The 25,513-nt window shown below is 51.0% G+C and overlaps 2 protein-coding genes across 6 annotated transcripts; both read left to right on the top strand.

Moving 5' to 3' along the window:
- Nucleotides 1-1,198: 1,198 nt before the first annotated feature.
- AIFM3 (AIF family member 3) lies at nucleotides 1,199-24,377 on the top strand. Of its 5 annotated transcripts, XM_085556221.1 has the most exons (22): nucleotides 1,199-1,335; nucleotides 5,727-5,879; nucleotides 9,432-9,645; nucleotides 11,327-11,436; nucleotides 11,833-11,942; nucleotides 12,071-12,115; nucleotides 12,711-12,807; nucleotides 13,567-13,679; nucleotides 14,710-14,796; nucleotides 15,534-15,625; nucleotides 16,800-16,930; nucleotides 17,379-17,494; nucleotides 17,746-17,817; nucleotides 18,266-18,329; nucleotides 18,774-18,850; nucleotides 19,105-19,222; nucleotides 19,449-19,547; nucleotides 20,001-20,076; nucleotides 20,490-20,549; nucleotides 22,182-22,286; nucleotides 22,397-22,417; nucleotides 22,626-24,372. In XM_085556221.1, the coding sequence occupies exons 2-22, from the start codon at nucleotides 5,849-5,851 to the stop codon at nucleotides 22,663-22,665; spliced, it is 1,878 nt and encodes a 625-aa protein (XP_085412347.1). In that variant the 5' UTR covers nucleotides 1,199-1,335; nucleotides 5,727-5,848; the 3' UTR covers nucleotides 22,666-24,372. The 5 variants fall into 5 exon arrangements, with proteins under 5 accessions (XP_085412347.1, XP_015733769.1, XP_015733771.1 ...); XM_015878283.3 differs by lacking the exon at nucleotides 20,490-20,549 and having other exon boundaries at nucleotides 22,626-24,377; XM_015878285.3 differs by lacking the exons at nucleotides 20,490-20,549; nucleotides 22,397-22,417 and having other exon boundaries at nucleotides 22,626-24,377.
- A 33-nt stretch (nucleotides 24,378-24,410) lies between these two features.
- On the top strand, nucleotides 24,411-25,512 carry LOC107321408 (transmembrane protein 17B-like). The gene is made up of 4 exons (XM_015878291.3): nucleotides 24,411-24,596; nucleotides 24,720-24,823; nucleotides 24,928-25,041; nucleotides 25,220-25,512. Exons 1-4 carry the CDS (start codon nucleotides 24,479-24,481, stop codon nucleotides 25,481-25,483), a joined length of 600 nt encoding a protein of 199 aa, XP_015733777.2. The 5' UTR covers nucleotides 24,411-24,478; the 3' UTR covers nucleotides 25,484-25,512.
- The last annotated feature ends 1 nt before the right edge of the window (nucleotide 25,513 follows it).

Below are 25,513 nucleotides of genomic sequence, written 5' to 3' on the forward strand. Positions count from 1 at the left end.
TTGCCCCGAGCATCTCAGCCCATATGACAGTGTGTGGCTGTGGTGCCTGCACTGCAGCCTCAGGCTGCTGAGTCCAGAGGAGCTCCTAAGAGCTGGGTGGAAAGGCAGAGATCTTGTTGGTGACAGTGGCCTCCTGATCATGGAACCATGGAAACATGGAACCACTGAACTGTGGAACCACAGAGCCATGAAACCACAGAACCATGGAATCATGGAACCATAGAAGCATGGAACCAGAAAATCCAAGCTGGAAGAGACCCACAAGGATCATGGAACGGTTTGACTTGGAAGGGACCTTTAAAGGCCATCTGGCCCAACTCCCCTGTGGTGAACAGGGACATCCACAGCTTTATCAGGTGTTCAGAGCCATGTCCAGCCTGATCTTGAATATCTCTAGGGACGGAACATCCACCACATCTCTGGGCAACCAGTGCCAGTGTTTCACTACCCTTATTGGACTTCCAGTACCTGAAAGGGTCCTACAGGAAAGCTGAGGAGGAACTTTTTTTTAAAGGCATGTAGAGACACAATAAGGAGAGGTTTTAAACTGAGAGAGGGCAGATGTAGACTAGATATTAGGAAGAAATTCTTTACTGGGAGGGTTGTGAGACACTGGAACAGGTTGCCCAGCGAGGTTGTGGATGCCCCATCCCTGGAAGTGTTCAAGGCCAGGCTGGATGGGGCTGTGAGCAGCCTGGTCAGTGGTAGGTGTCCCTGCCAATAGCAGGGGGTTGGAACTGGATGATCTTAAAGGTCCCTTCCAACACAAACCATTCTGTGATTCTCTGATTGTAAAAAAAAAAAAAAAAAACACAAACCAACAACAAAACCTTTTTCCTTATATCCAGTCTTCTTTGTTTGAAACCATTTCCCCTTGTCCTATCACAACAGACCCTGCTAAAGAGTCCATCACAGAGTCCAACTCCTGGCTTCACATTAGGACCACCCAGACCCGATATCTACCAGCATCGTCCAAACGCTCCCTGCTCCCGCAGCCCATGGGAGCAGTTCCATGCCCACCTCCCTCTGGGGCAGAACCATTCCCTACCCCACCACTGACCCTCCCTTTACGCGGCTCCGCGCCGTTCCCTGTCGCTGTCACCCGTTCCCGCGGACAGACGGACACCCGCACCCTCCCGCATCTCCTCCGCCGGTGCATGCGCACTGCCCGCTCCGTGCCATGGTGCCCGGCCGAGCCGCTCCGCACCGCTCCGCTCCGCTCGGTGCCCGCAGGTAGCGGAGCTCCGACCCGCCCCGACCCGCCCGGGGGCGGCCGCGCTCCCTCCTGCCGCCGCGATGCCGCGGTGCCGCGGTGCCGAGCCGGGAGCTGCCCAGGTAAGTGCGGGGCTGCGGCTCCGGGAGGAGCATCCCGCGGGGAAAACGGGGGGTACCGGGCTGCCGGTACCGCTCTGTGTCCGGGTCCCGGTACCGGCTTTGCGGGAGCACCGCGGGTGGTTCGGAACCGCAGCGAGCGCTCGGGGTGTGATAGCACCGAGCAAGCGGGCCGCGGTGATGCGGGAGGAAAGCTGCGTTTGTCAGAGCTGGAACAGCAGAACGTTCAGCGTGCCCTGCAAGTTTGTTCATTCCTATTCGGGGAGCGCAGCCCAGCTGGGCGCACAGCCGCGGTGGGGCCGGCAAGGTGCGAGCGGTGCGGTCTGTGCGTGCGGGTGTGATGTGCCTCTGGGTGAGAGAATGGGGGGAGCGGGGAGACGTGCGGTCCACTCTGGAAGTGAACGTCACATTCCCAGGGTGATGCGTGGAAGTAGAAATGTGGAGGTGTTGTGCTTGGCTGTCAGGCTTGGAAAAAGCTCCCGTGATGAACTCCTGCACTGCTTCGGTAGCAAATACGCTTGTCCCTTGTGCAGTGGTGAAATGGTGATGGTGGCAAGCAGGACTTCCCTCTAACACAGCACTGGAACCTCTTTTCATTGCAAAACACCTGAAGTTGTGCATCCAACAGCCCGCACACAACCTGCACTGCTTTTCAGCATTTTAGCATTTATGGGAGCACCTTTGAGATCTGGACCAAATCTCTTGTTTAATTATTAATGTCAGAACATTTTCCATCCAGCTTGCAGAGGACACGTTGGAGCGGTGGCGATGAGAACGCTGCTGAATGAGCCTTTAACCTGGAGCCTCTAAACTGCTGAAGCAGCAGCCGGTGGAACAGTAGTGGCTAATTGCAGCCTGACATTGCTGCCGCACTCCTCCTGGAGCCAGCAGGGCACGTTTGTGGCAGCTTTGCAGCTGGTGATGTGCAGTGGGATGGGGATCCCTCCCAGTTTGTGCACCAGGCTGTGCGTTGCAGTGTGATGGTTTCGGGTGCAGCATCCTGGAGATGGGATGGGACCCGTGGCACAGACGTGGGCATTTCCCTCCCCAGCTGTGCTGTAGGGCTGCTCTATGTGAGTGCGTGCATCCTGGGTAGCACAGCTCCTGAAAGAAGTGCTTCCTGACATCCAGGATGGAGATCCATCTGTTTTCACCCTCGGGCTGTCTCAGAAGCCCAAGTTTTGACCTGCTCTAAAAACGCTGTCCCAGCTCTGCTCTGTGGGACTCTGCTGTCCTCCTGGTGGCTCTTTCCAACCCCTACACTGTCCCCGGGTCAGGGCTTGGGCTGACAACACGTCATGCACAGTGTGGGGTGCTGGGAGTGCCTTGGGACCCCCGAGGCTCTGTCCACACCTGGGCTGTGTTGAAGTCATGCCGTCAGAGGAGAGTTCTGCTTTCCTTGGCAGCACTGCCTGTGTTATTCTGGAGCTGGAGCCAAGAGCCAGCCCTGAGACCTTTCAGCTCAGAGGAGTGTTAGCGTTGCTACACCAGGCAGGGGGGGTCTGTCAGAGTGGGGTGACCACTGTGCAGTTCTGGCTCACATGAGAGCAGATGGTCCCTCTGGTGTCATATACTGGATCTGTGAAGCTGGCTTGGTTGAAGAGCAGTGATGTCCAGAACTCAGCAAGCAGAGGGTTGCCAGCAGGTCTGGGGGCTTTTGGCACTGAGCTTCATAGGGAAGCCCAGCACTTGGCTCTGCTCTCAGCCTGTGGCATGAGAGGGATGTGTTCCTGCCTCCTCCATTGTCCCTATATTCCCTGTTTGCAGCAGAAATGCTCTGTGCCCCAGGACACAGCCAGTGGGATGGGATGGGATGGGATGGGATGGGATGGGATGGGATGGGATGGGATGGGATGGGATGGGATGGGATGGGATGGGGTGCAGTGGAGGTCACCACCATGGTGGGGTTGTGCTCCATTCTGTTTGCAGGGTGTGCCCATAACAAGTCTCCTGCTGGAGCTGCTCAGCGGTTCCCACTGTGCTCTATGTGAAAGACAATATTGTGCACATACAGAGAGCTGGCAAGGAAGGAACTCTGCAGTAGATATGGAGAGCTTTGGGATCAAGGATTGTTTTTTTCCACAGCGGGAACCAGAGCCAGAGCCAGCTCTTTCCTGCAAGTGGAGATGGTGCCATCAGGTGCCCTGAGCACAGTCTGCAAACCCAAATCTCTCTCCCTAGCAAAGGCACATGGTCCTTTTTGCACTTTAGAGCCGACAGTTTTGGGACTGAGGACAGATTCATCCTGGATTTCCAGCTACAGGGAGGGGATGGCAAACCTCACCCCCGGACTCACTCCAGCAGGTCCAGTTTTTCTTGTGCTGGAGGCCCAGAGCAGAATGCAGCTCTCCAGACTGGGTCATAGAAGGGCAGACTAGAGGGGGACAATCACCTCCATCATCCTGCTGGCCATGCTTCTTTTGCTGCAACCCAGGATGCAGTTGACTTTCTGGGCTGCAAATGGGCATTGTAGGCTTACATTCAGCTTTTCATCAGCCAACACCATCAAGTTCTTCTCCACCTGTATGTGTGTTTGGGATTGCCCCAGCCCAGGTGCAGGACTTTGCAGTCCTTGAGTCAGAAACAGGGGTTTGTTTGCAAACAACGGGACAGAAATGCAATAAAAAGACAATCTTATTTTATGCAGAGGCAGTTAAAAAATAGCATCTCCTGTTGAGCTTGAAGCTCCAGGACATTCCCTGTGAATATCTGTGCTACAAGTGATTGAGAGCTAGATAAACAAAACTGCCACAGGGAATAGTGCTTGAGGGATCAAGGGCACAGCTGGATTGTTGGTTCTGCAAAGCAGGGAGTCATTGACCTGAAATGGCTCAGCCAGGTGAGGGGCCGTGCTCAGAGCCATGGAGAGTGGCAAAGTACTCCAGAAGTGATAGACCTGAGAGCAAAAGATCCTTCCCAGGCTCTGCATCTGACCAGTGGGTGTTGTGAGATTGTCTTGGTGCTGGTATCACTTTGAACGTCTTGACTTCCCATTTCTTAGGAGCTCTACATCTGGTGGAAGGGGTGTGGATGGGGAACCTGGGATGGTCTCCAGCTGCCATGAGTGGATATCCATGTTCTTTGTCATCCATTGGATCTCGGCCTTTTCTGCTTATAGGTGTCTGAGAGGTGTGGTACCCATGGGGATCTCCAGGTGTTTGTGGAACTCCCCACCTCACCAAGGTCCATTGTTTTAAGCTTAGAGTAGGGTTACCTTGCATTGCTCAGAGACTGGGAGATCGTGAGATGACCTGACATCCAGAGACCTTCTAACCAGGATCCTGTGTCTCTACAATGGCACTTGGCTGTGGGGCTCCCAGATGGGAGGTTCAGCCTGTTGCTTGTGGGGCTGAAATGGTGCTCATGGTGCTTGCTGTGAATGGCTGTAGGACCCTGACCATGGGCACATCAGGCATCTATCAACCTCCCATCCTCTCGCAAGGGTCAGCCCAGGAACAGCCCATCCCTCCAAAGGGCCCTTGGGGACCATCAGTAGGGGAACTACAAAGGGGATTGCTTCAGATTGCTGCCTTGAAGGCTCAAACAAAGCATTCATTTCATTCAAATGGCCGATACTCATGGGCAGGCACCCTACAAGCCCCTCAGAAACCAGCCAGACCAGCTGGAAAGGAGTCCTGCAGCCTTGGGCTGTGCATTGGCATCTCTGCAGGGTTGGGAATCTTTGCATGGTATCTTTTATTGCTTTACAGTAAACTGTTGGCCTATATCACTGAGACATCAACAGCTGAGACTCTCTCTCATACAGAACTGTTTTCCATTTCTTCCTGTGAGTTTTGGCAAAGGTCCACAGAGCAGCACAGCAGATACTGCATGTGACTTTGCTGCTGTATTTTTCCCAAATCTTCTGCATTTTTGTGCCTCCTTTCTTGACTTTTTATTTATTTATTTTTCGGCATTTACTGTTGCGTAAGCGTTGGCATGCTGCTCTCCTTGGATGCTCTCACCCTTGCCACTCAGTGACTTCGCTCTTCCCTGTTCCATTCCCTCTGCAAATGAGCTTGTCTGGGAGCTCTGCACAAACCTGATGGCTCTTTGAGGACTGGATGTAGCTCTCATAGCACATTCCTGGCTCATCCACAGGGACCTGCACAGGCTTGAGAGGTGAGCCCATAGGAACGTCAGATGTGCCCCATCTCCAGTGTTGCTCCAGGCCATGGATGAGCTCTGGGCAGCCTGGTCTGGTGGGGGCAGCCAGCCCAGGGCAGGGGTTGGGGCTGGGGGCTGTAAGGTCCCTTCTAGCTCAGCCATTCTAGGAAATGGTTAATTCTAGCCTTCCCAAAGGCAGGGCTTCAGAAAGTTATTAAAGCCTGGAGATGAACCAAGTGACGCTGGTGATTTAAAACTTCAGAAGGGTTTTTTTCTGCCCCATGCAGGTGCTGAAGGACGCCTGAGGCCCGGTGCCAGCGGGCGGCTGCCATGCTAGACTGTGCCCATCCACTCGCTGCTCTGCCCACCATCCCTGCTGTGTGCCCAGCACGGTGCTGCTCTGCTCACCATGGGAGGATGCTTCTCCAAGCCCAAGCCAGGTGAGATGGAAGGATGAGGGGATGTAGGTCAACGGCAGCTCCACGGGCACCGCTGGGGAATGTTAATTCTGTGCTCCTGCAGGGAGGATTACTGCCTGCTAATCCCCTGAATTCCTGTGCTCTGCCTTCAGCTGGAGTCCTGTGGGGCTGTGGGGCCGTGTGGGGCACAGGAGGTTCTGTTGGAGGTTCTGGCATGTGCCCAGCCCTGATTCACTGCAATGCGTCCAGAAGCTGCTGGGACATCTTCTATCTCACCCCACAAACTCCTTTAGCACTTATTGGGGCCAGGTGGGCTCCTACTGTTGGGCAGCCTGAGGTGTTGGTGTGATATGGGTCATGTCTGTGAGCCATGAAGTGTCCCTAGCTGGCCATCCTGGCTTTGCAAGGCATGGGCACACAGGTTTTATTGAGACACAAAGAGAGAATGTAAGGTTGGTTTCTGCTGTGTGCAGAGGTTATTTCAATGGTCATCACAGTGCCCAAGGAACACGGCACTGCATACTGTGGGCAAGTTTCTATCCTCCCACTCATTGTAAGTCTTACCCTAGTGAGGAACCACTCTGGTCTTCCTTGTTAAAAAGGCAGAGCACACCTAGGAATAAATGCCCCCATTGAATAAACTTGCAACAAAGTCCGCTGGCAGCTCCGCTTTATTTTGTATACCATCAGCAAGATTGTGTTTAATCTTGGGCTGATGCAGGAATAAAAGCGCTCTGCGGGCGCATTTCCTGAGCTGCATATTTTTGTGTCAAGCTGTATTTGCATAGCAGGGCAAGCTCTAAGAATGCCACCCTGTAATGGAACACTCCTTCTGCAGCTCTGTTTCTGATTAGCAGCCTTCAGGAGGTTTTGACAGCAGTTCCTCAGCCCCTTGTTAGCACACACTGCAATGCTTCACCCCGGTGCTTATAAAACCTCCGAGTGCACTGAGATAAACAGATATGGATTTGCAGATGCTGATGGTGCTGGCAAATGTTTCACAACCTGTTTGTGACGCTTGCTTTCCATGCTGCACTCACATTTCTCTATGCCAGAAAGACCTTTTGATGGGCAGAAAACCAGAGCAGGAGACCCGCAGCAGCAAACAACTGCATGCACTGATATAAATATCAGCATTTAATTCAGAGCTTGCGTTCAAGTAGTGACGTAATCTCTTATCTCCAATGCTGCAGTCGTGTGACCCCAGACTCCATTCCAGAGCTTGGTTCCCAGTCTCTGCATAACTATGTTGGTGCTTGTGAAGGTGTGGGGGCTGCATGTCAAGGCTGTTCCTGTGCCTTCCTGCCCTTGTCCTTGCTGCTGGGAGGTGCTAATGCCTGGAGAGGCAGGGTGGAAGCAGGCACATTTATCTCACAATTTTGGGATTAACTCTACCATTTTTAATGAGAATGGTTTTGAGTTGCAGGCCACTAAAATGAGAGGGCAGTAGCCAGGTGCCCACCGTGTCCTGCCACATCACACCATATCCCACTACATCTCACCACGTCTCACCACATCCGACTACGTCCCACCATGTCTACAACATCCCATCACATCCCATGACATCCACTAAGTCCACCACATCCACCACAACTCACTACAACCCACAATGTCCCACCACATCCTTCCACATCCCATCACATCTCACCATGTCCCACCATGCGTCCCACTTCCTGCCTCATCCACCACATCCCATAACGTGCGCCATGTCCACCACATCCCAGCGCATCCTGTGATGTCATATGTCATTTGATGTGATTATATGTCCACCGTGTCATCTACATTCACCACAACCCACAACATCCCACTATGTCCCACCACGTCCACCATGTTCCACCACATCCTACCACAGCCCTTCACATCACACCACATCCCACAGTATCCACAACATCCCAACATATTCCATCTCTTTGAATCTGCTCATCGATTCTCTTTCCTTAACCTCTTTGGGTTGTGGGTTTTAACTTTTATCTTCTGTGCAGCTCGTCCTGTCTGTGACATTTACAAGACTGGGAAAGTGAAATACTCTCCCATGTGCTTGGGACAGCTCTTTGGTCTCTGGCAATTATGCCCAGCTCACTATAAATGTCCCCTGGTGTTTATTATAAATATTAATGACCTTAGTCTCGAGGGGTGCTTAGGAGATAAAGAGATATTTTATGCCTGCTTGATGGATATGGACATGAAATGCATTTTTTAAGCTCACAGCTGTCACCTGGCATGACAGGTTTGAGATGTCAGAGCCTGGTTTCTCAGGCACATGCTGTGACCATCTCCCTGCTCTGTGGGGTTTGGTGGCACCTCAGTGATGCTCTGAGGCTCTTAATGAGTTGTGCTCTAGGAAAGACCAAATGGCTGGTACCATGAATGGCCATTGTGGATATTTGCATTGAAGTAAGCTGATTAGCCTCACGCAGAAGCTCTGTGTTGCTACTTCCAGGGGTGATCTCATTGCCCTGAGATCGTCCCTTCTCATGGTGCAGTAGCTTCCTCATTCAGTGCAGGTCTGACAGCTTCTTGCACCAGCCTGGATGTGATCTGGGTGGCCTGGGTTGAGGTCTGGGAGGTCTGAGATGGAATCTGAGGGATCTGAGAAGGGATTTAGGAGGTGTGTGATGGGATGGAATCTGAGAGGTCTGGGATGGGCTCTGAGAGGTCTGAGATGAGATCTGGCTCTCTGAACTTCCTATCCCAGTCCCCACCACCAAGGCCCTGTCTCTCCTCTCCTGGCCCCCAGTTTCATCACAGATGTTTCCCATCTGCTCTCATTAGCTCACCCTGGCCCTTGTATCCAGTGTTCCCAGGAGAACCCTTGCAATTTGTGTTTCTTGTCTCCTGAGGACCTTTAATGTTCTTCAGTTCTCCCGGACCTCTCCGTGCCGCTGCATGGGTATGAGGGATTCTTATTATGGAGAGCAGCTTTCTGGTCTCTTCTGGGAAGCCATCCCTTGACTTTCTGCTAGCATTTATGGCCAAGGGAGCTTTTATTGTCAAACCTGTTAAACAGTTTAAACCTAAATAAACCAGACAGTTCTTGCTTTTGCTGAAGATTCTCTCTTTGCTGAAAACCCCATGCAGAAATAGTGTTGAGCATTTTTAATACTTGTTCCTTATTAAAACCATCTAATGAAGCAGTTTTATACACCATACAGTGTTGGCTTTCTCCTTCAGTTAATGTTATCTACCAACAAACAAAGGATTTTTTTGAAGCCTCTCTGAGCCCTAGAGGCCTTGGCATGCTCACACTTAACTGCCTGAAGCTATGTTCCACTAAACAGGACAGGAGGAGTGACAGAGGGATTGCTTTGCACCAGTGATTAATGCCCACTTGCAAGAGTATTTACTTCATGCATGCAAAGGTGCACAGCTGAGAAAGAACAGTGCAATAATGGAATTAGGTAACCAAGCTAAGTTTGATATCAGATGTTTTATCTTCCCATGCAAGACAACAAAAAAACATCATTTCTGTTGACATCTTCCAGCCCCTTTTGAAATCCAAAGGAGGAAGGAGAGGCAGAATGACAGCAAAACTTCAGGCTTTGTTTTAATGAAGATTTCTGTTTGTTCCTGCAGTTGAAGTGAAAATTGAGGTTGTGATACCTGAGAAGGAGAGGAGCAAGGAGGAGATGTCACCCAACGGGAAAGCCAGTCCATTGGTTTACAAAGTCAATGGGACCGCCCGGCATTACCATCTTGAGGAGCATCCCATTGCCAGCAATCCCTACCACAACCCAAAGGACGTAGTGGAAGCATCTGTGTGCCATGTTAAGGACCTGGAGAATGGACAGTAAGTGCCTAAAATCTGCATAGGTAGTTTTAGAAGTCCCAGAAGAGAGCTTGGAGACAAAACCAAACCTTCCTCCTGGCTCCTCAGTTTCTTGAGATAATAATTTGACTTAGTAAAATACCATCACAGGTGAGTGACATCAACTGCTCTTTATACCGGTGATGTGATCTTGAGGGTCAGCCCACCATTCTGAGCTCTACATGGTGCAGTTGTAGCCTGATGGCTGCTGGGGTTATTGCAGCCAGGAGATGCTGGGTGCCCGTGGAGACGACTTCTGCTGGCCATGTTTGGGGTGCTCCTAAAAGAGGCTTTGGTGCCCTGCTGCAAGAAGGAGGTTGGAAAACTAGGGCTTAGATAAATACATTGCCTCGAAATGTGCAGTACAACAGAGCAAAAAGTTGCTGAGGGTGAGGAGTGTGCAAGAATCATTAAGGTTGGGAAAGATCTCTAAGGTCATCTAGTCCTTTTCTTACCTGTCTGTAGCAAAAAGCTCTATGGTCAAACAGGCAACTGCTAAAGCAAGGCCCTTTTTTCCTAACAGTTTCTAGCTCAAAGTAGAGGTGTGTGAGAAGGTCCCATGGCTCATAAGCAATAGGTGAGGGTGAGTCCCTTCCTCCTCTGGATCTCAGACGGATACTCAGGGATGCTGATTTCAAGGGCAAGAGAACAGAGTGCCCACCTTGGGGTCAGCACAGCCGTGTGGCACTGGTCACTCTCTGGGTCTTTGGGACTGAACACACAGTGAGGGCTTTGCAGCTTCCTGTGTATTACCTTTGAGATGCCAGCTCTTGTTTTTGCCTCTTTCAGATCATGCAGTTCCTTGGGTAAGTTGTAAACTCTCTCACTTATCTTATCTCCTGACAAAGTTATGGTTGTCATTTAACGAGAAGCACAGGATTTATCTGAAGTGCTGAGGAATGCAGCAGGACTTGTACTGCTCTAATGTGAGTTGTGCTGACTGAAGGACATCCCTGTGCCAAGTGTCCTGCTCGGGAGTGGGGCTGCCAGCTGGTGGGGCAGATGGCTCCCAGGGCAAGCAGAAAGAACTCCCTGCCCCTCTGCTTCCCCCCCCTACACAGCACTTTGCTGTGGGTTTCATGAGGTATCCCAGGGCTGGCAAGTGAGAGATGTCAACAAGTACCTGAATGGAGGTTGAAACCAGGAGGGGGTCGTTAGGTGATAATTGATAGGATGCCAGGAAATGCCCAAGGGGAGGTTCTGATTGGGTGTTGTAAAGAATTTCTTCATGGAGAGGATGGTCTGGCAGAGGACTGGGCTGCCCAGAGAGGCAGTAGGGTCCCCATCTCAAGGCATTTAGGAGTGGATGTGGTACTAAGGGACACATTTTGGTGCTGGGATTCATTAGGTAAGATTGATGACTGGACTTGATGATCTTGAAGGTCTTTTCCAACCTAGGTGATGTTCTGAAATGCTGCTTTCCAGCAGTGATGATGTAATTAACCACATATCCAGTAGATGAGGGCACTGCAGTGTCTTTTTTGTTTTTGCAAGCAGGGTGTGCTTTTGCCTAGGGCAGGGCTGACAAAACCTGTGACCAACCCAGAGCCAGTGGCAGGTGGGCTGGAGGAAGGGGGAGGTGGGCAGAGTGGGACTGGGCTGCAGCACGAGGTGAGGGAATGACATTAGTTCTACCACCATCTCTGTGCGCTTCTCTCCTCAGGATGCGTGAGGTGGACTTGGGCTGTGGGAAAGCACTGCTGATCAAGGAAGGTGGCGAGTTCTATGCTATGGGACACAAATGCCCCCACTATGGGGCCCCGCTGGTTAAAGGTCAGTCTCTTGCTCAGCTTCATCCCATCTTTGGGCTGGTGTAAATCTTTCAGCAGCAAAAATACATGTCTGTGGTTTCAGTGGGGTGACAGCAGTTCACCCTGCCACAAACCAGCTCCTTTGGGCAGGGAAAGCCAAAGTCCAAGGCAGCAGTGCCTGAGCAAACACAAGGAATAACCCTGTTGCTATGGATGTGTGATTTCCTGATAGTTTATAGACTCCATGTTGCATCAGGTTCTGTTTTCAAGTAGGCTTGCTCTAAGGGATCCTCTGCTTTGAGGCACAGCTTGCTTGGGCTGGTGCTGGGTTTATAGACCTGAGTGCAGAACCCAGGAGATGGAAACCCTCCCTGCAGGCAGGGGATGTATCACCACTGTTCTGCTGTCCTTTGTGCAGGGGTTTTGTCCAAAGGAAGGGTCCGTTGCCCCTGGCATGGGGCTTGCTTCAACATTGGCACTGGTGACATTGAGGACTTTCCTGGCTTGGACAGCCTGCCCAGGTTCCAGGTGAGACCTTTGTTCCTATCAGCACTGCCTCTGTGGAAGTGTGGGGCCAGCACATGGCAGAATGGGCCTGTGGGTTCTCCTCACACCTCTTCCCTGTCCTGCAAACTGCTGCTCTTTGTCACCCTCAGGTGAAGATCGAGAAGGAGAAGGTGTACATCCGGGCGAGCAAGCAGGTGAGAGGCAGAGTTGCCCCAGAAGCAAAGCCAGAGGCTGGCTCTGTGCCCCTATGGGGGAATGCTGCTCTTTAGGCTCTCTGGCAGGGGAAGAAGTGTCTGAGCAGATGGATATGTGAGCATCCAGAATGGGGAAACCCAAAGTCTCAAGCAGCAGTCCTCTCCTCTCAGCCATTTGGCCTCATCAGCTGCATCTGAACATGGTGTGGCAATGCAGGTCACATAGTCCATCAGCTCCCTAGAATATTAAAGGCATTATGAGCTCAGGAGCAGGCTGAAGTTCCTGATAGAACTTTTGCATTTCCATTTCCTCTGCTGACTGCAGGATCATACAACGGTCCACTGCTGTGGACCTGCTGCTTTTCCTGTCTTTTTTCCCAGTGCTTTGTCCCTGCATGAATTTGCCAACAGCAATGGATATGTTTTGCTTTTGTTCCTGGGAAGGGAGTGTAGTGCACAAGGTAATGGGAAGGCATTTGGTTGAGCATGGGTTTGGAGTCCTCACTGGGTGCAAGGATGTGGGTATTCCTTGGTTAGAAGTTGCCCCCAGTTCCTGCCTTGCTAATGACTGCTCTTCTTCTGGTTGGTGGCATAGGCACTTCAGACACAGAGGAGGACAAAGATGATGGCAAAGTGCATCTCCTTGAGCAACTACAACCTGAGCAGTACCAACGTGTTGATCATTGGTGCAGGTATCGAGTGGCATGCTCTGGGACAGCAGTGTGTGTCCCCTCCCAGTGTGGGTGTCAGAACAGCAGGACATCCAGACTGGCTTAAGTAATATGTCTCATATAAGCAAATGTGGAACTCCAAACTGAAGAGAGGTGTCTGAGAGAAGGGAGTCTGGAGGCACCCCACATAGTTGTGCTGACATGATGCATTGTAGATAAGGTGTACAGCTTGCAGAGCAGGATACTAAACCAACATGCAGTTAGCAATTTCTAGAAGTCCAGGGACTTTAAAGTCAAAGAGGAGCTGCAATCTCAAGCATGTTTTCTGTTCCTTATACCCATACTGTTTGTTGATAACTGCCCAAGGGCAGTTGGGCTCTCTGGGGAGCATGGGATGGCTGTGGGTAAACAGTCATCCAAATCCTGAACCAAGCTGCTCAAGAAGTGGTGGTTGTTGTTGCTGAAAGAACTTTCTCAGCCTTGAGCAGCTAAGCTGACAGCTCTTCCTAAAGGCCAAGGTCTGTTCTGGTAAGCAGGAAAGGAGATCTCAAAACTAGCCAGGTGGGAAGAGAATACCGCAGTCCATTGCATTGGGTTGCTGAAGGCTGCCCACTGCTGTATTGCACTGCTGGACTTAGAAATACACCCCACTGACTCTGTGCAAATCCATGTCGGTTCAAATGAGTTCTTTCTACCAAAACCTGAGTTTGTAGGGGTAAAGGATTCAGGCCATCAGATACAGTGTATGCATGGCTTGTGTGGGTCTTCCTTCTTTCTTAGGTGCAGCTGGGTTAGTCTGTGCAGAGACCTTGCGCCAGGAGGGTTTCTCAGACAGGATCGTCATGTGTACAATGGACAGACACTTGCCCTATGACAGACCAAAGCTCAGCAAGGTTTGTAGCACCTTGAGTCCGAGTTTCGAAAATTGCCCTTTGATATTTCTATTCATTGCACAGTTATGTTTCTCCTTAATTCATCCTGAAAGATGGAACACAAAAGGGGAGTTGTACAGACTCTGAGCAAGGGTTTGCCAGCACAGAAACCAGGGCATTCTCCATAGGCTTTGCTTGAGACCAGACACAACTCAGGTTTAACAGCAACACCTTAAAGCTGGACTTTAGGCAGGCAGTGTGTGTATTCCCCTTTACGTCCCTTTACTTATCCCAGGGAGCTGGTACTCAACAATCAGAGCTTCTAACTCAGTTTGCAGCCCCAAAACGAAGCCTTTTTCAAGGGAATGCAAAGATACACATGGCTTTTTGAGAGCACTGGAAAGATCCATTGGAGGAGTAGCACGTAAAGCTGTATGCTGCAGGCTTCTTGCCTCCTGTAACAGAATAATTGCCCTTCCTCTTGCTGAATGTCTGTTATCAGCCCATTCTGAGCTTCCTCAGACTGCTCCCCTCTGTGGGACTTTGGACCGTGACTCCTTGGTGTCCCGCAATGGAGAGCAGCAAAGCCCTCAGGGCTTCTGCACTGCTCCGTGCTGCCCTCCTCACACACCAGTATGGGAACTTGCACTCCCAAGCTGTGGGATCAGAAGTTCCTCTCTTAGTAAACACCAAATGTTTAAAGAACTCTCAGTAAAACTCGTATGACCCTGAACTTGCCTCAAGATACAAATTTCTTCTGAGTACACGGTTACCTGAAGTCATGGGAAAGGAGTGCCCCCTGCTCTCAACCAAATGGAGATGAAGGGCTTTGCACATCCATCCCTGGTATGCAGCTGGTGCTAAGGGTGTAGGTGGTGAAGCCCTTGATTCATGGAGGAAATCTCTTGACAAATGCCACAAGGACTGATTTCAGATTGTAGAGTCGTAGAGTTGAGCTGGGAGTGACCTTGTGCTGGGAGCAGGCCTTGCTCTGCTTGCTTTTTCAACTCACAGCTTTTGACAGAAGAATGCATTGTATTTCTTCTTGTAGTCAATGGATTCCCACCCAGAGCAGATCGCCCTGCGCCCCAAGGAATTCTTCCGCACGTACGACATCGAGGTCCTGACTGAGATGCAGGTAAGGAGAGTCCTACTCATACACTGTGGTCTTACCTGCTGACTCCTGGTATGGAAATGCTGAGTCTCACTCATTCCCTGGGCTGTTCTGTGCCCCTGAGCTCAGTCTGTGATTGTTCAGAAGCAGAATGAATACAATCCTTCCCTGAGTGAGTGCCATGGCGATTGCCATTTCTTACATGCCATTTGCTGAGCATCCTCGCATGGATTCAGGGTGACCAGATGGCGTCTGAATGGGGCAGTGTGCCTGCGAGCACCCTGAAAGTGATAAATCAAGTATATCCTCCTGTTATTCTATTTATACTGGGAGATCTTCAAGGAATTGTGAAAGTCAACTAGAAAGATATGAGGTCTGGGTTGACTGAGCTGCCAATAGGAACCAAACCTCAAAAACAAGACGACTACTCAAGGATTAAAAAAAGAAAGCCTGTGTTATGGGTAGAACAGAAAATGAGAGTTCTGCAGAGAAAGAGACCAGATGGTAGTTTGTTAGGTGGTCCAGGCCAGGCAGAGCATCACCATTCTCTCAAAGATCTGCCATTCACAGTGCAAATGTTGGCTTTATGGAGATGTTCACAGAGTTGGGGTTTACAGAGAAGTAATCCTAAGGCTGGAGTGTGCTACCACCAGTACTGCTCAATAACCTGAGACATGGATGGGCAGGCTCTGGATCAGCAAGTGGCATCTCAGTGGGTATCTAAGATTTCATCCCTTGACATGATTTAGAAATGATTTCAGGCTGCGGCTGTGGATGTCAAGAACAAGACGGCTGTGTTCAAGGATGGATTTAAGATGGAGTACAACAAACTGCTGATAGCGACTGGAAACACGTAAGCAACAGAGAAACATTTCAAAGATAAGAGAAACTATTATATCTGAGAATCTGAGGAGCTTGTGCCTGAGGATAAGGGATCACACGTGGCACTTCAGAAACCAAATATGCTTGCAAAAGCCTTTGCAGAGAAGGCAACAAACACATGTAGGATAGGGCTATATCTCTCTTTCTAGCTGTGTTGGGTGTATCTGCTCAATCAAAGCTGGGAATCAAATAATACATTCACTAGAATTTCCACCTTTCATTCCTGGCTGACCTTAAGGCCTTTTGGGTCCTGTGCCTGGATTCCTTGCAAACATGTTCTGCTGCCACATCAGTTTGTGGGCTGATGCTGGGCAATGCAGCACTGCAGCCAAATGCACCTCCACCTATGGAGGTGCATAAGCCTTTGGAAATAACTTGAAAATCCTCAAGTACAAGCTCTGAGTACACTGGGTAAGTGTTTTTAATGTACCTGAATTATTTAGGATCTTCAGTCCCATTTCCAGATGGGAATCACATATCCAAGGGCTGGATATTTAAAAATACATAAGCTCCAGTAAATGCATGAGGGTGACAGGATTAACCTGCTTCTGTAGCCTCATCTGCACAGACTTATAAAGCCTTTAAAATGGGGCCCCAAAGCTTCTGCTGAAGGGTAGAGTTGACTGTGTCCCACCGGGCTTCTGAGAATTGTAATGCATGACAGCAGTTAAACTTAGAATTACAAAGCAGGAGCCATCCTGCATCGTGCTCCACTTCCCTGCGCAGAGTTTATCCTGGCCCTGTAATGTTGTCCCACCAAACAGATGCATGAGGGCTGTTGCTGGGGCCAAAGGCTCTTCATAGAATCATAGAATGGGTTGGAAGGGACCTCAAGGATCATGCAGCTCCAGCCCCTCTGCCGCAGGCAGGGCTACTGACCTCCATATCTAATACTTGGCTGCCCAGGGCTCCATCCAGCCTGGTCTTGAACACCTCCAGGGATGGGGTATCCACAGCCTCTTGGTTTTGGTTCTTGCCATTGTCCTCCAGTGTTCAGGTTTTGCATATTATGTTTCCAGCCCGGGAGATTTTGCAGAGAAATATGGCAATATGGGGTGTTTTGGCTGCTCTTGATGGGCTGCAGACAGCCAGGCCAAGCTGTCTGCAGGAGCCCAGCCCAGTAAGCCCTTCATTTATGTTTTCAGGCCCAAAGCTCTCAGCTGTAAGGGCAAGGAAGTGGAAAACGTTTTCAACATCCGGACGCCGGAAGATGCGAACCGTGTGGTGAAGTTGGCAGCCAGCAAGAACGTGGTCATAGTGGGTGCTTCCTTCTTGGGTGAGCTCTTGTTTTGCATGGGGATTGAGAGACCAGTTGCAAACTGCAGGTCATCAAAGAGAACAGTTTCCAAAAACTCCCATAGAAAGAAAATGTATTGCAGAGGCTTTCTGTGCAATCATCAGCACCAAAACTGGTCAACAAAAATCCTCAAAGAAGAAAAAATATGGAGGTCACAAAGGTTGTTTTCACCCAGTAGCTCCTTACTTCTAAAACATTCTCTTCCTTCATCTGTGGTCCATTACCAGATGGATCCTGTGGCACGTTGGGACTTTGTTAGGCCATATTGCTTACCTCCCTATGGCCCTCCCATAGCTTCCACCTGGAAGAATAAATTAATGTGAATGATAAATCCCATATGATACTCAGTGGTTGTATGAAAGTGGTGTGGCCCAAGGCTGGGGGTGGGGACAGCACTGGGCCACTGGGATGTGCTTGTGTTCCCCAGGGATGGAGGTGGCCGCCTACCTGACAGAGAGGGCACACTCAGTGTCCGTGGTAGAGCTGGAGGAGGTCCCATTCAAGAAGTTCTTTGGAGAGAAAGTTGGCCGTGCTGTCATGAAGGTGACTTTGGCATTGGGTTTGGTGAAATGAGTGGGTTCTGCTGGTTTCGGTAGCTTGTGGTTGCAGTTATTTTAGAAGTGGATTTATTGATGGAGCCGTGGAGATGCTCCATGCTGCAAGCCCTCTAAAGACTGGGATGGGAGCCTCTATGGGGTGTGCATGGATGGGGATGGGCCTCTTGCAATGAGGGCATGGGAACCTCACAGTGGGATGGGGTAGCGGAGGCTGAGGTACACCCTCTCTTCCCACAGATGTTTGAGACCAACAGGGTGAAGTTCTACATGCAGACTGAGGTGTCAGAACTCCGGGAGCAGGAGGGCAAGGTATGGTGTGGCAGTGGGTCAGAAACAAGAGGTGACCATAGCCCCACATATCACCCCATGGGACTGCTGTCTCCTTCAGAGCCAGGTTTATGCCCTCTCTTTCCAAGCCCTTGAAATTTCTACTCCTGGGCTTAGCCCACAGAAGGAAACATATTCCAGCCATGGTGTTTGGGGTGGTAACATTGCTCTGAGATCCTGGAGGGGCAGATGGAGCATCAAGAATAACCCTGCTGGGATGCTTCCTGGTTCAAGCTCTAACCCTGTCCTTAGAAAGCACGTACAGGACTCCCTCAGAGGGCCCCAAAACTCCTCCTGTTGCCACTATAGGGGATTATAATCAACTTGCATGTCAGAAATGAAGTGAGATATCAGCTTGGCTTGCTACTGTTACAGGGTTTTACTTTGTTGACTCTGAAATAACTGCACTTTTCCCCTCTCTTCCATAAAGCTGAAGGAGGTGGTGCTGAAGAGTGGGAAGGTCCTGCGTGCAGATGTTTGTGTCGTTGGTATAGGTAAGGGGACTTCGCTGTGAGTACACTGTGAGGTCCTTGGGGTACACTGGGGCACACTGGGAAGCCTCTGGAGCACACTAGAGCAAGATGGGGAGCTCTGGTAGTACTCAGGGCGCCCTAGAGAACACCAAGGGATGTCTCTAGGGTACACTGGGAAGCCTCTAGGGTGCCCTAGAGCACACTGAGGACTGCCAGGCCCATCAAGCCAGTGGTGATTTACTCTGCTATGGAAATAGAACTGGAGGACCATAAGACAAGGGTATTTTTCTCCTTTATACTCATGGAGAGAAAGGTCCCTAATTGTAACTTTTCTACACTTTGCAAACTGGACCAATCACAGGATTCGTATTTCATTCTCCCAGGGTGTTGCTTTATTGACTGCTCCACAACAGAGCAATTTGTAAAGTCTAGAGGAAAAAAAGTCCCCTTTGCTTTCTCCCACAGGTGCAGTGCCAGCGACAGGGTTTCTCAAGCAGAGTGGCATCAACATTGACTCCAAAGGCTTCATCGTGGTCAACAAGGTGAGCAGGGTGGTACAGCCAACACCTCCAAGCTGGACTTGCCTCGGGCTCTGAGCCACCAGCATTGGGATAGTCTGTTCCCAGATGCTGAGATTATGGATACTGCCATGTGTGTGGTTTGCAAAGCCCATCTTGATGCTGTGGGTGTCCACATCTTCACACCTCCCACCCCGGAGGACCTTGAAAAGTTCCCTGCCAGCTGCCCAGGTAGGGTGAAAATCCCACCAAGGTTCCCTTCTGCTTCCTCTTGTCAGATGATGCAGACCAACATCCCTGGAGTGTTTGCAGCTGGTGATGCTGTCACGTTCCCACTGGCCTTGAGGAACAATAAGAAAGTGAACGTCCCCCACTGGCAGATGGCCCACATGCATGGTAGGTGCATCTGAATGCCTTTGCTTTGCACAATAAACTGCTTGTTGGGAAGAACCGTATCAATATCCATGGGAAATTTCTAACCCTTTAGGAAGAGAATGGGGCAACTGAATGCAGGGAAACAGAGTAGATGTAGGAAACACTGGGAAAAATATATTTTCTCCCATCCCCACACTTGCTTGGGCTCAGAGCTTCCTCACTTACTCTGCTGTTTCTTGTCTTCCAGGCCGTATTGCAGCACTGAATATGCTGGCCCATGGCACAGAGATCAGCACAGTTCCCTACTTGTGGACTGCAATGTTTGGGAAAAGCATTCGATATGCAGGTAAGGGATTCTCTGGGGCTGCTGTGGGTCCTGTGCTGGTGGAACTGTTTTGGGACACAGAAGTCATGGTCACATTGCAGAGCCACTTCCAGCCCCATCAGCTGGCCCAGGGTGATGTGCAGGGACACCTCTTGTTTAGCAAAGCATGAAGGGCCTTGTGGACACGGAAAGCCTCCCTGAACATGAGTGTATTTGGGCAAACACGGATGATTCTTGATCCCTCTGCCTTCCAGTGCCCATCTCTCAGTGATCCCAGGGTGGCTGCCTCTATTGTAGCTCTGGTTTAAAACACTTTTTGCTAAGGCCAGAGCTGTATCCAGAAGAAAGAAGTGAAGACCAATCTTTAATTCCATGGTCAAACTAAGTAAATGAGAAGCAGACCAAAACATTTGCTGTGGAAATGGTTTTCTTAACAACAGTGCTTCTCCCACTCATAATAATTTCATCTTTCAGGCCATGGGGAAGGATTTGATGATGTTGTCATTCAAGGGGACTTGGATGAACTGAAGTTTGTTGCATTTTATACCAAGTAAGTGTTTCTCCTCTCCATGTCCATTTGTCTCAGCTTGTTCCACTAGGCTGGAAATTATTTTTACTAGAGCTTCTTCCAGTCAATTCTGCTCCAATCTGGACACTGAGGTTGCAGGACATTAATAAATTGCATGTAGAAATGCATCAATGCCAGGAGAAGCGACGTGCTGAGTATTTCTCTCCAGCAAACAGTCTTCTTTGAAGCCTCTTCCCACCCTTCCTTTGCGTCCTAGGGCACAACAGGTGCAGCTATTTATCCCAACCCTAATTAGAAAGGAAATGCCAGAGCACTTGAATAAAACATCAGTGGAGTTCTTTCCAAGAGCAAGGTGAATAATCCCCTGCGTGGTGCAGGGCCTCACGCTGGGGCTGCGGGGCGGGCGCTGAGCGCTGCCTTCTTCTGCCACCCAGGAGAGGCCCCAGGAGATGGCTTTGGTGTGGCAGGACGGCACCGTGCGCCGAGAGCTGGAGGTACTGAGGGGTCCAGCGGGCTTCTCTCAGCCACAGCTCCATCTCTGCCTCTGCCAGAGGTGGCTGGGGGTGTTCCTTTCCTCCTTTTCTTATCACTTGGTGATAGTCTTGCTACTGGTGCTAATGCTTTTGGATGAGGATGCTGTCCCCAAGCGGCCGTCTCCTGTTTCCCACATCTACCTGTTGGCTTAGGCTCTTCTTCTGGTGTGTGCTGGTTCTTGCATGAAACGCTGGTGGTGCCCATTGCTGGAGCCTGCCCTGAGCAACAGCTTTCACAATGGAACTCTTTTCTTTTCTGGAATTTGAAGAATAAAACTGTTTATCCCCATACAGAACTGAGGATGAGCTGCTAAGGGGTCAGCCCTTATGCTCTGGGGGACAGGGTGCTCTGCAGCTGTCCCCATGGGACACCAGTAGAACAGACCAACCCCAAGCTCTTGGGGTGAGCAGCTGTAGTTGCCTTCCTCATGGCACCCCCTTTTCTACTGCATTGAACCCTACAGAAGAAGGGAAAGCCAGGTGCAGATGGTGCTCATCCCCAGCAATTTACAGCCTTTAGGCCAAGACCTCTGGTTAGTCCCCATCCCAGCTGCAGAAAGGGCACCTTTGTTGGCCTCCAAAGACCTCTTGAAAAAGAGGGATTCCTGCTGGCCTCAAACAAAATGTTTCAAAGCCACTGCTGATGTGAGGTGCTCCAGTTCACTACTGCCCTGCACACTATTTCACAGGACCACCTGCCCCTTGTCTTGCTGATGGGAATGGTTGCCTGTGTTGATACACAACATCATCTCACAGTGAGAAGGGAACCTCCTGGATTAGCTGTCAGTGCAGGGTCCCATAGCACCTGAGCTCACCATGTTCCAGCAGATACCCCCAATCCAGGGTGCTCTTCTTGGGGGCTGTATTGGATATTAGTGATCTTCTGAGGGACTTGAGTTGCTGGGCATGGTGGTGATGGGTTGATGGTTGGTTAGACTGGATGATCTTGGTTTTTACCAACCATAATGATTCTATGATTCACTTGCAGTTGCACAGAGGACAGAGTGTAGTTTAAAACAGCACCCAGCCTATGATTTGCTGGCTCCTTGCTCACTCTTGCCATTTTGTGCATGCATTAATGGATAAAACATGGAACAAACAGTGGAAAAGCTGCAGTGTGTCTGGAACAGGTTCTGAGCTCCTGGTCTGGGAAGCTGTGGTGGTGTTTCCCTGTGGCAGTGGATTAATCCTGGTTTGTTGGGTGCTTCCACACTGAGCAGCATCTCCAGTGTTTAATATTTCACTCATGCATCTTCCCTGATCTTTATGTTGTTCATTCTGTTACTAATTGTGAATCAGACTTTGAAGATTTACGCTCAGTCTGACTGCTGCAAATCTCGGAGCAGAGAAATCCTTCTCCTTTGCTTTGTGACCTTTACCCAAAGCTCCTCTAGTGTTCTTACGCCTTTTCTTCTGCTTCAGTCATTTCCCATTCACCTTTTGATCTCACCTTATACCACCACCACTGGGGTATGGTCAGCCAGGCTGGGACACACTGCTCCACTGTCAGCTCCATCTCTTCTGATGTTGCTTTTGGGTGATGGAGTTGGTCCATGTTGGGGCTGCCCTGACCTCTCTGCTCTCCGGCCCTAGGAGTGATGAGGTGGTGGCTGTGGCCAGCATGAACTACGACCCCATTGTCTCCAAGGTGGCCGAGGTCCTGGCTGCTGGCAGGGCCATCCGAAAGCGTGATGTGGAGTAAGTACATGTGCTGTACCAAGAGCTGGGCTGGGGAGGAGCCTGGAGTGGGCTGCCTAACCCTGAATGTCTTTTCTCTCTCTGTCTCCTGCTGCATCTACACCTTTTAGGCTGTTTGTCCGTCATGGCAAGTACGTTCAGTTTTGGGTCCTGGGTGTGTTGGGTATTACAGGTGTGCCACATCTCCAACTCCTGCATGGAGATGCTGATAATGGCCATGTGCTTGTATTGCAACTCAAGCCTGCTTGAACTGTTTTGCATGGGGTGGAGGTGCAGGCAGAGGAAGGGGTATTGTACAGCTTGGAAAGCTCACAGTGCTGCTTGTTTTTGTCTTCATAGAACTGGAGATATGTCCTGGCTCACAGGGAAAGGCTCCTAACACAGACATGGCTGCAACCGCCTGATGCTGTGCTGGCCTCGAGGAGATGGGGACGGCTGCAGCTCCACGGCACGATGCAAATAATGCACCTGAGTCATTTTCCCTTGAGACTTGGCCAGAGACCCAGCCACTTTCACCCTGCAGTCACCTTCCCAGCAGCTCTGTGCATGTGAACCACCACCAGCTCTCCTGGCCCTGCAGCCACCACTTGGTGGGGTCAGTGGGTGGAATCCCCACTGGAAAGTCAGGAAAACAGGCCCTGGGGGAGCAGGTTTGGCACCAGTGTGGCTGGCAGGGAGCTGCAGAATGCTGACACGGGTGCCACAGTGCTGATGGGTGCCACATCCACACTCTCCAAGCAGCACGACGGGAGCCCCAAGCACATCCCTTCACCCTGTGAACAGCATGAGTGCCTTTCGTCGCTCTCTGTGGCCAGTACGTGCTCTCAAGCACATTGCCCCTTCCCAGATCCTCTTTCCTCCCCACGGAGCCCAGCATCTGCACCTTCTCCTTAGTGATTATTGGAGGGTTGAAATTGCTGCTGACATGCTGCTCAAGGAAGAAGAGCTGGAGGAGTATTTCTGGCCATTCTCTGCCCTTTGTCACTTACTCTTCCTGTCGCCTGGTGACAGGGCTGCATATCTCAGCTGGCAATGTCAGTGCTATGTAGCCATGCTTGCTGCCCCTGGAGTGGAGGTGGCCAGTCCAGAGCCCTGTGTTTGTCCTTTCAGCAGTGCCAGGTGTGAGAATCCCCCATGGACAGCTTCCATTCCTGTCCTTTGGGAGCTTTGTTCCCTCACTATCACTGAATTACCCTCAGCCCAGAGCCAGAGAAATATTATTTTCAGTTTGATTCACCCTCTATGAATGAAAGCAGTGCCCCTGTTGTCATCCGGACCCTTTCTGATTCCTTCCAAGCCCAGCAGGTTGGCCAAAGGAAAAGCGTGTCCTGTCCTGATACAGCCAAATAGACCAGCAGGACCTCATGGGACTCTCTACTAGTCCATCAGCCTTAGTGCACTGCCCTTATCTAGTGATAGACCAACACACACAGCATGCTGTGTTTATTCCATACCTTGATACATTGCCTGGGATATCCACATAGGACAGGGCTCCTTTCCTAAAGAAAGCCCTCTTTAGGGCTCCCATCCCGTGCTCCACAGCTTTGCTTTGGCTTTAGCAAGTAGAAAAGTCCTTTTTATTTGGTTTCTCATTTTTCTTATTGGGGCCTGGACCTTAAGGACTGCTTTGCAACAGCCTCAATATCTGCAGGAGCAGCCAGATCAGGCACTGGCAGCAGCTTCTTGGGCACTTGGGCAACTTCTGGGATGGGATGAAGGCTGAAGATCACAAGGAGAGTCATTGGGGACTCCACGATGGGAGCACCTGCTCCAGTGAGGGTAAAAGGCTCCATGGGCCTGGAGACTTTGAGACTCATTCCTGGCAATGTCACCTCGATGCCAGCATCATGGAGCAATTCTGCTGCGGTGTCCGTTCTATGAGGGGAAGGGTCTCAGGGGATGGGACACATCCACATCTGTCAGGGAATTTTAAGCAATAATGATGCTGATACAATGCAGCAGGGAGGGGGTGCAATGGGGTGGCGTGCTGCATGGAGGGGACGTCCCCATGGTGGTGACAGGAGATGCTCTGTACCCTTGGACTCAGTGTCTGGGAGCTCTCACTATGGCAATAAAGGCCCTTCCCCAGCAGCTGTGTACCATGAGAGCCAATGGCTGCCTGGCCCCACGCATTACCCTGAGCAGTCATTGCCTTAATTCCCCTCCTGTTAATCCCAGCTTTGCTGCCGGCCATGGCTGCACACATACCGCTGCCCCCCAACCTGCGCCGGGGGCTGACTGCCTTCAGCAGTGCCCTCTTCACCACCAACAAGACATGGGACAGCAGCACTGCTCACCTCTACCATCCAGGTACCTCGGGGGGGTTCAATGCTGTGTCTGCGCTGTAACAGTGCTGTTACACTGGGCTGGGATGCAAGGGAGGGATGATGGGGGTACTGTGGGTCCTGCCCATCCCTGCTTTGCCCTGCCCAGTGCACGAGGTGTTGTCCAGCCTGCCCCTCCAGGTGATGCTCTACTTCAATGTCTGCTACTTCCCCTGCTGGTGCCTGGCTGAGGGCATGATGCTACAGCTGAAGGTACCTTAACTTTCCAGGCAGGGAAGGTTACAGTGGGAGGGCAGAGTGGGCAGTGCTGGGAACCAGCATAGGGCTGGCAGGGACAAGGCTGTGCCCTGTTACAGTACAACCTGCTGCCCCGCTACTACCAGCTCCTCCTGCTCGCTGCCTTCCTCATCCTCACACTGGCTGAAGGAGCTCGGCTCTACTTGGGCTACATTGGGAACCTGCAGGAGAAGGTAAGGGCTGGCCTGCTGCTCCATGCTGGATATCCCCTTTGCCTGGGGGCTATGAGCCCATCACATCCCTTCCTTCTTGAGTGCCAATCCAGGGTGCTTCAGGGGGTTCAGCCCCTGCAGAGGTGCCCCCCACATACCAAGGGTCCCCATACACCCTCACCAACCTCTGCCCACGCAGGTGCCTGAGCTTGCTGGGTTCCTTCTCCTCTCCATCCTGATCCAGCTGCCCCTCCTTTTGTTCCTGCTGACGGACCACCTCACCATCCGCCTGCCGCTGGAGCTGGCTGTGCACAGCCTTCTCTTGGCCTTCCTCATCTGTGAGGTGGTGGCTGCCTTCCTGGCACTGCGGGTGATGAGCAGACAGCTGGCAGCTCAGTTCTACCTGCGGCAGTTCAAGGTGGGCAGCCAAAGTGATGCTGTGGGTCACGACCTGCCCCACTGAGCCCAACATTAAACAGCCCTTGGACCACAT

This window comes from Coturnix japonica, chromosome 9 (assembly GCF_054131305.1).
Source record: "Coturnix japonica strain WE chromosome 9, WE-NBRP24, whole genome shotgun sequence".
Classification (NCBI taxonomy): domain Eukaryota; kingdom Metazoa; phylum Chordata; class Aves; order Galliformes; family Phasianidae; genus Coturnix; species Coturnix japonica.

Excerpts from the sequence above, each read along its gene's own strand:
- AIFM3 (XM_085556219.1), top strand. The coding sequence starts at position 5,849 with ATGGGAGGATGCTTCTCCAAGCCCAAGCCAG. Across the intron at positions 12,116-12,710 it reads ACATCCGGGCGAGCAAGCAG|GCACTTCAGACACAGAGGAG; the intron begins GTGAGAGGCAGA and ends TTGGTGGCATAG. Across the intron at positions 18,330-18,773 it reads TGTTTGTGTCGTTGGTATAG|GTGCAGTGCCAGCGACAGGG; the intron begins GTAAGGGGACTT and ends TTTCTCCCACAG.
- LOC107321408 (XM_015878291.3), top strand. The coding sequence starts at position 24,479 with ATGGCTGCACACATACCGCTGCCCCCCAACCTGCGCCGGGGGCTGACT. Across the intron at positions 24,824-24,927 it reads GCATGATGCTACAGCTGAAG|TACAACCTGCTGCCCCGCTA; the intron begins GTACCTTAACTT and ends GCCCTGTTACAG. Across the intron at positions 25,042-25,219 it reads TTGGGAACCTGCAGGAGAAG|GTGCCTGAGCTTGCTGGGTT; the intron begins GTAAGGGCTGGC and ends CTGCCCACGCAG.